Below are 8691 nucleotides of genomic sequence, written 5' to 3'. Positions count from 1 at the left end.
AATAGAGACCTAAGCTATAAATATCATTCCCATGATGATTAACTAAAGAATTCTTAGTCTAACTAAATATTATCCTCACATTCCCTCTAAAGTTGGCTCAATCAAAAAATGTATACAAGGCTAAGCTAACTAGAACAAGTGAGCAAAATGAACAATGCATAATTCTGGTAAAAAGTAAATTTGCAATATGTAACATGACCAAGATGGAAAAATCAACTAAAACAGTAGCTAAAATGGATTGAATTGTCAACATGATTTGAAATGTAAAACGAATCTAAGGATAAAAAATAATAAGATCAACTCACAAACAAAATAGTAGCTTAAAGGAACAAACCAAAATAACTAACTAGTAACCGAAATTAACTACTTTAACTACCTTTCAGTTTCTAACAAATGAAACTTCTAGAAACTTCTTAAGAAATGATCCAAAAAACTTGTAAATTGTAAAAACAGTAACTAAACTAAGATCAAAATAGATATGAAAAGCAATTAAAGAAGCAAAAATGAAAAATATAACATGAACAAGCAAAACCGAAAACAAAGTCAAATTTGGAAACTACCGATTCTTGATGGAAAAACTTAGATCTATAACTCTTTAGATGGCATGAACTTAAATTGAGCTAAAAAAATTTGGATCTACAAGTATGCTATCTAAATCAACAAAAAATTTGCATGAAATAATAACAAACTTAACTCATTGAAATAAATTGACAATCGTATATCAAGATAAGCAAAAACAAAGGAGTTGCAACAAATATGAACCAAATATAATTGAAATGATTGAAATTAAAGGTAAACAAATGAAATTAAAGAATTAAATGCATTAATTAAAGCGTGCAAAGTGAGAAAATAGCAAACCAAATGCCCAACTAAGAGAAAAGACACTTGAAGTCCTATCACTCACTCAAGCTTCAACTTAACTTCTAGATCTAACTGAAACTTTGAGGAATTTTCTGAAAATTTGTAGAACGAATTTGATTGTGATCTTCTCCAGAGAATCCACAAAAAAAGTTTTAGATTGAAACTCACAAGAATTGATCAAGATCTAATGGAAAAACTACACATGGTCAAAACTGAGATTTGTCAAACCAATTTGAGATTCAAGTAAAATTGCAACAAATTGAATTTGAAAACTTAAAGAACATGAATTTTTATTGAAAGAATCTTAAAGTGCATTTAAAATAAAGAAAAGAAAAGTAAATTTTGTTGGAAAATAAATGCAATTTTCTCCTAAACAACCCTTTAAAAGAATAAGGAGGAAATTATTTGAAAGAAAAGAAACTAAATGCAAGAAAAGAAAATTTTGGAAAAATATCTAAAGTCTCTAAAAGTCTCCTCAATGGCCAGCCAATCCCTCATATTTATACACAAATATGAGGTGGTTCAACCAATTAAAATGTAGAGAAAAAGCCAGCTCAACTACCACATATTCTATATTTTTCTAACTCATCTAACTTGCTTCTTTAACTTTCCTGTGTACTTCTCTCTACTTCACTTAACTTCAAGCTTTTTTCCTTTACTCTTGGGAGCTCTAAAAAGTTAAAATTATGTCTTATGAGAAGCCTTTAAATTTCCAACTAAGAAGTAGCATTTGATATTTCTTTGAATCCGCCACAAGCTTTTATGATCATACCAAATGCATCACACAACTTGGATTAAGTCCTTGCTTCCAGTTTAGGTGCCAAAATGTAACTAATTTCTCTTTCAAATTCCAACCAAGTACATGTCATTTAGTTGTCAATCTATGCATGAAAAATTTTGGAAAAATATGGAAAATTCTTAGCTCAAATTATAGCTTTAAACCATACTAATGCACATATCAACTTTCTAGTACCTGCAAAAATACTACAAAGGTTACAAAGCATTAGTGAGTTAAAAAAGATATTTTCAAATGAAAAATATGAGAGTTAAAACTTGAAATAAAGTTTAATTAAGCTTAAGTAAGATAAGAAAATTACAAAAGAAGAAGGTGAGAAAATCCTCTATAAATGGTAATAGAAGCACAAGTCCACTAGTTTTGGCATTTTATAGCTTTTTGCACTAAATTTCCTCCAAAATGAGTACAAGAGCTCCCAATTTCTTCATTTTTTATATTTTCACCTACACATTAAATATTAATGCATTTGAGAGTATTTTTGTCAAATTTATAAAAAAAAACCAAATATTCAAGAGAAATTGTATTAAAAACTTATGATCAAATACTAAAATTTTATTACAATCACCCTTCATGTCCAAATGGTCCTAGTTTGAGTTGTACTTGGTACATGATTGAGAGCCTGTGGTGCTCTCTAGTGACCAAGCAAATAATGTTCCACTAACTCTTTTGCTCCATCAGCCTCTTTGAAAGCTCTGCACGCCTCGTCTTTACTCTGCCTTTTATTTGGTGAGCTCTTCCTCTAGTTGCTTTGCCCTTGCCAAGGTTTGTTTTGTCTTTGTTTCTGTTTGGTCGGCGCAAGTAATAACTATCAATCTTTTTTAGGTGAGCATTAGCAGCATCTAAACCTTGCTACAAAGCCGTTGCCCTCTCAGCAGCATCTTTCAAGTGGGCTTCCAAGCTTTCTACCTTTCTCACTCTAGCTTCCATCTCCTTTATGTTCCTTTGCAAAGTGGTGTTTAGAGTCCTAGGCCTTCAATTATAGCATCTTTCTTGCACAATAAAGTTTTGATCTTTTTTAGCCTTAGTTTTCTTGTATAATATCTCTCATTTGTACTGTAGTTCCTACACAAGAAGCTTGACTTGCTCGTATAGGCCCACCTTATTCGCTAGCGACTACAAACACAAACACCAACAGTTGGCAAAAAACACATAATTTCAAAAGCCCCAAATAATACCAGTAAACCTTAGATTTGCCCAAATAGAAAGTAGTAACTCATTTTGTAAGTTATTGAGCATAAAAAGCTATTGCAATCTCTCTATTACATAATGGAGTAGGATTATCATAGCCCATAAACACCCCGTTTCTTAATGAAGGATGGTTATTGGCTTGTCACAAATGGCATTGAAGTTTGAGGCAAACAACCTATCTAGTCTCTCTCTAGAATAGCTAGCAGCGAGCATGGTAGCCTTCAAAGAAGCTTTCATCTCTTCATTTATAAGGATGTTGATGTTGGTACTCACAATCCCCAAAGGGTCACTGCAGCATGTGGTACAAATGAAGGCACGACAGCAAAAGAGCTTGGAATGATAGCTCTTGCAAGAGTAGTAGTACCCATCACAGTTGTTGGAATGAAAACGATAGGTACGCCAGAAGCTACTATCATTAGTGCATCAAAAGTTATCATTACGAAAGATGTGATGTAAGTTGTTCTAGTTGAAGGGATATTCTATGTTTGAATCCCACTACTCGTAACCATTATAATGGGTACCCCGGTATTACCTACAGCCTGCTTCTTATTTGGTGGAAGACTGACTTACATAGACCTTTTCTCCTTTTACTTCTCCCTGTACATGATCTTTTTTAGCTTGGTTACAAAATCCATCTCTACAAACAAAAACGGTACATACAACCCAAAAACATAAGTAAAAGTAAAGTACCATTAGTAATAGCTTTAAAGTTTGGCACATCCTTGCCAATTATTTATCCCATTAGTTCATCAACCCTTAAAGCCTCCATGCTATCCTATCCTGCTACATTCCTCTAGACCCCCACAACAACATACAAACCAGAAAATATATGTATGTCAACATTTCTTTACATGCTAATCGGTTGAGCCACGGTTGCTCCTTCATGAACACTATTTTGCACACTAACAGTTTTTGGCACACTAACTCCCTAGCGAGCACCAAAGCTTTTAGAATTGACAGTAGGCTTCTTCACTGCATGGTAATTAGTAAACAACCGTAACAAGAACAACATAAGTATACTATCTAACATAGGCAACTTAGCCAATATACAAATCAACAAACATACTCCGAACTACACCAACACAACAAGTACTCAAGTTACCTTGTTTTTCTCAAGAGTGATCATCTTTCCTTTTGGATTTAGGCGCTAGATCCCCCTTATCTAACTCCGTTTTGGACAAAAGCCTCTACATCTTTATCCTTACCCATCACCAGACAGTTTGGTTAATATTTTCCTACATGGCTATCTCTGTGACGATTACTTCCTATCCTTCAAACTATTCCCTTGTTTCACCTCATCATCCCCCAATTCAAACACTCCCTCATCAATGCACTGCCATACAACCATCTTATCTTGAAAGGGAATTATACACCAAGAGTTTTATACGTACCATAATGAACCTATCATAGTTTGGGTGATTATTTAAGGGTAATCAAATCATGCATGATGTCCTTTACTTAAGAGATAATACAACCAATAATAGTTCTCGTTTAGGCTAAGTAGCGCTAGCACCACAGTTACCGAAAACACCTACCCTCTCCAATGGTAGGTAATGAAATATGTCATCAGGATTCCCAAGAATTTGATGACAATTGTGATGCGACTAAATTGAATGTGGTGAGTATCAATTGGAAGAATGGGTGTAGAGGAATGTGAAACCCATATATGAAATTGTGAATGTTCGCCTTTTTGTCACTAACCCTCACCTGGCTATTCGTTATAACCTTGGAAGCTAGTGAAACAATAAACATAAGGTTATCAAAGTTGTACATGACCTTGTCCAAGGCTTGTTTCATCATGTCGATACTCATCTGGTGGCCATCTTTCTAGTTCTAGATCTTGCAACTTCTCCACCACAACCTATTTTCCCTTTCTCTTTCCCCAACCGTTGTTGGACCCAACCCTGCTAGACTTTGGGCCACCCTTTCCTCGAATTAGAATCCCACTCCTTTAACCCCTATTACTAACCTTTTGGGTCTTTTGAGTCCCTCTCCTACCACCACTACCAACAATCGGCTATACGATGCTCTTATCAGCACTTGACTCCTCTTTAATTGTTTTTCTCTTTGGTGCCATCTCAATCACTCCAAAAAAAAATCCTTAAAAAAGAAGTTACAAAAAATTTTCAAACTTACCACAAAAACCTTTAAGTCTGCAAAAATATTCACGAGTAACCATAGAATAGAAGAAACTTTTCCTTATCAAGAATAGTAAAGTGATTCCAACCTTTCTCTTTCCTATTTATACCCACCTAAATGTTCAATTGAAACGGCAAATTTAAATTCATCAAACCAAGCCTACTATTTCAGTAACACCTTTTAAATAAATAAATTAACCCCAATAACATCCATTGAACTGACCTAACTTTTCATTTTAAGATTAGCCATGTTCCCACTCGAAATGGTTCATTCAAAGTTCAAACAGAATAAATGCTATGGCTACCTGCGCCACTTGTCTTGAACAACCGTATCAATCAGAAAAGCAATCGTGTGGCTTGCAACAAGTCCAGCAAGGCATGCATCTTACTTGCATTACATGCATTTTACAGCAAACAAAGTAGAAAAACCTTTTTTAAGTCATCACCTACTGCCCGTTATTGTTCACCATGACATGTCACCAGCAAAGCTCATCCAGACAAGCACACCATCAAATCAACTTGACATACTAGTTTAGTCACACTTGTCCAAAAGCCTTGCCTCACCAAAAGCAGTTTGATATTTTTAAAGCTCAAGTGCTTGCTTGGATGGAAGTCTGAGGATGGTCACTTTATAGCCTTCCTCAAATTTAAGGGCAATTGTTACACCTAATTGAATAGTCAATAAGGTCAATCGATACTCACCAAATCAACACACACTTTTTTGTCACGTTATTATTAAAGAAGATTGACATCTAGGCTCCTCGTCTGACATATGCGCTCGTCACTGAGTTGCTCATCTACTAGGACTTCTCTACCTATAGAGATAATTTATTTAATTATCTTTACTAACGTTCCATTAATACGTTACTTCATGATAGTCTAATTTACTTTGAATTTATCTAAAATTATTAAATATAATTTATGCTTACCCATGTGACCCACTTGATTATGTTACTATCCCATGTCTCGTATATAAGATAAAAATAAAGTTCAAGTACACATTTCAAATTCTTCATCCTTAAATTTCTTCAAAACTATTTGAAATTCATTTTTTGTAATGAATAATTTTGAAAGAAAATTACAAGTAAAATACATAAATTTTTAAAGAACAAAATGCATAATTTACTTATACATGAATATATATTAGGGATGAAGTCTAAATTTATCATAATTAAAATGATAGATCAAATTTACTATTCATTTTTTAACAAGGGAAATTTTGTCAATGTATTATTTAGTTATGTTAAAAAAATAAAAAAAAAAGGTATATAAAAAATATTCGTGAAAAGAATTATAATAAATTTGATCCATCATTGTTAATAAAAATAATAAAATTAGGCATTGTCTCCTATATATATTTATTTATTATAATTGATTTGTTTATTCATTTTTTATTAACTATATTTTTATTTTTACATTTAATTTTAGTTTAACACCGATTTTTCGATATGCAAAACGTAAGTAACAGAAAACAATAATCAAATGGAGCCTAAGCCTAACAAAAAAGTTGGCCTTACCAAGTGGGCAAAAAACTCTAAAAACAAATAAGCCTAAGGTTGTGAATAAATTGATACTAATATGACAGAAGGATAGGCAGCAAAACCTAAATTTCAACCAAAATAGGTTCCTCTTGGGCGGCCAAATAATTGACGGTCACTTTTATTTTTATTTAGAAACGCAAAATTTTTAAAGATAAATTTTTAAGGGACAGATTACCATGTATAGTGTATCATGTTTGCAACTCTAGTTTACCAAAGCGAGTAAATCAAGATACATGCTGTATTTTTCTATTCTTTTTTTTTTTGTTTTTTTTTTTTTTTGCTTTGGTCAACAAAAAAATCGGCCTGACTTTAGAATGATAAGGAACATTCGCTTCATACAAATTTGACCGACATCTCTAATTTAACAACATCAATTCTTAAATGACTGCACAAATGGAAATCAAGATTGGTCGCCTTTCACACAGAAGAATTAAAGTGTATGAGTATTAATTATATAAAATCTCATGTTTATTAAAATTAGTATTGTTTTAACCGGTGATGTATTTTGTTTTTAACAAAAAATCATTGTCCAAAATGTGTGTAGGATTTGTGAATGAGTGCCGTAAGACAGGTTTTTCCAAATAAAAAAATTAAAGTACCTGAATATTGGTTATATAAAATTTTAATTTTGTTAAATTTATCATGATTTTTAGTAGATCATTTTAATAAGTAGTGCTTAAACAAAACAAAAAAAAAGAAAAAAGAAATTAAAAACAACAGCCGTTATGTGCATCCATTCGCCTAGTGGGTAGGAGATATTGACTTTACTCTAAAAGTTTTGGACGCTCAAGTTTAGAAGTCTACACAACAGTAACCCACCACCAACCAACCCCATCAATTTCGTCTCCAAACCTGGCGAATTCTTATTGAATCCTCAAACTTCTTTTTCTCAACTTCCTGTGTCTTGAATCTTGACCACAGAAAAATCCATTGGACGGGAGCTGCGTTTAGAATACTCGTCCAGATTGGTGAAATTACCTTGCTGCCAAGTGCCAAGTGCCAACTGGCTACCCTTGAAACCTTCCAAGGGTAGATTTTGTCAGTATATCTGCCTTTTAACAAAAGACTAGAGAGGGGCATGTGATTTCATGATATGATCGTAAAATTTCACAAAAACTGCTCACATCACCATGTTGCCCAACTTCCAAAACACTCCATCTTTGTCACCTCTTAGTTGATCTCTTTTACCTATAAATAACATCATTTTCTTCCCCACCCGCCTTGCTTTACCGTGTCATTTACGCTGACTGTTTATTTTTGTTTCCAAACCCATATCAATAAAATGAAGAGACAAGGAAGTAATACAGATGGTGCCACTATGCTGCAGGCTGGAAAAAATGAAGGCAGAAAGAAGAGCAAGAGAGCTGAGGAAGCCAAGGAAATCGATGGGAAGAAGAATGGAGGAGAACCATCGGTGTTTGCATTGGAGAATTTGTTGGGTTGGGAGGAATGGCCGTGGCTAAGAGGTGCAGCCGATGAGCAAATGTCATGGGGTTCGGTCTGGTCGCCTTTCTGGGATGTTGATTTCATTGACAAGGCTTATAGTGCGTTGTTCAATGATGTTGCTTGGGATGATGACATTTGGAACTTGAAGACCATCATGGAGATACCAAAGCGATGAGAGAAAAAAATTTTCAAAGTCTTTGGTAGTTATTTTTAGATTCTAATTTGGGGTAGAAACAGTGTAGATGTTTATCTGCTCTTAATAATACTGCTTTGTTCGCAGATGTAAGTTAAGAATGATCAGCTGCCTGCAATATTGGCTAAAGCCTGCCTTGACATATAGAGATTGCAACCACTCACTTCGCTCTTTACCTTGTCCAATTATACTTTTATATGTGAGTTGCTATTAGTATTGTTTCCCTCTTTCCTTTTAATCTTTACTTTTGATTCAATTTAAATGCTACAAAGAAGTGTTTTTCGATTAAAAAGTTTAATTTTCAAATCCAAATAAAGAAACTTCCCAACTTTTATGGTAAAAAAAGTGTGTTTTGGATAGAAATTTATTATATTATTTTAATATTTTAATATTTTTAAGTAACATTTAGTATTATTTTTTAAATTATTATGGTAATTTAATCATGAGGTAATCTTATTACTAAGATAATTTTATAGTTCATGATCTAAAATCATTTTATTTTATTAAGAATTATTAATTTTTAGTAAT

The 8691-nt window shown here is 33.2% G+C and overlaps 1 protein-coding gene across 1 annotated transcript; it reads left to right on the top strand.

The window, feature by feature from the left end:
- The first annotated feature begins 7528 nt into the window (after nt 1-7528).
- Nucleotides 7529-8394, top strand: LOC111282834 (uncharacterized). Its single transcript, XM_089760831.1, has 2 exons — nt 7529-8170; nt 8251-8394. The coding sequence occupies exon 1, from the start codon at nt 7807-7809 to the stop codon at nt 8143-8145; it is 339 nt and encodes a 112-aa protein (XP_089616957.1). The 5' UTR covers nt 7529-7806; the 3' UTR covers nt 8146-8170; nt 8251-8394.
- Nucleotides 8395-8691: the final 297 nt, after the last annotated feature.

This window comes from Durio zibethinus, chromosome 5 (genome assembly GCF_047325235.1).
Source record: "Durio zibethinus cultivar Kanyao isolate XHJ-2024 chromosome 5, ASM4732523v1, whole genome shotgun sequence".
In the NCBI taxonomy this organism is placed as follows: domain Eukaryota; kingdom Viridiplantae; phylum Streptophyta; class Magnoliopsida; order Malvales; family Malvaceae; genus Durio; species Durio zibethinus.
This window is presented reverse-complemented; position numbering and strand designations above follow the sequence as displayed.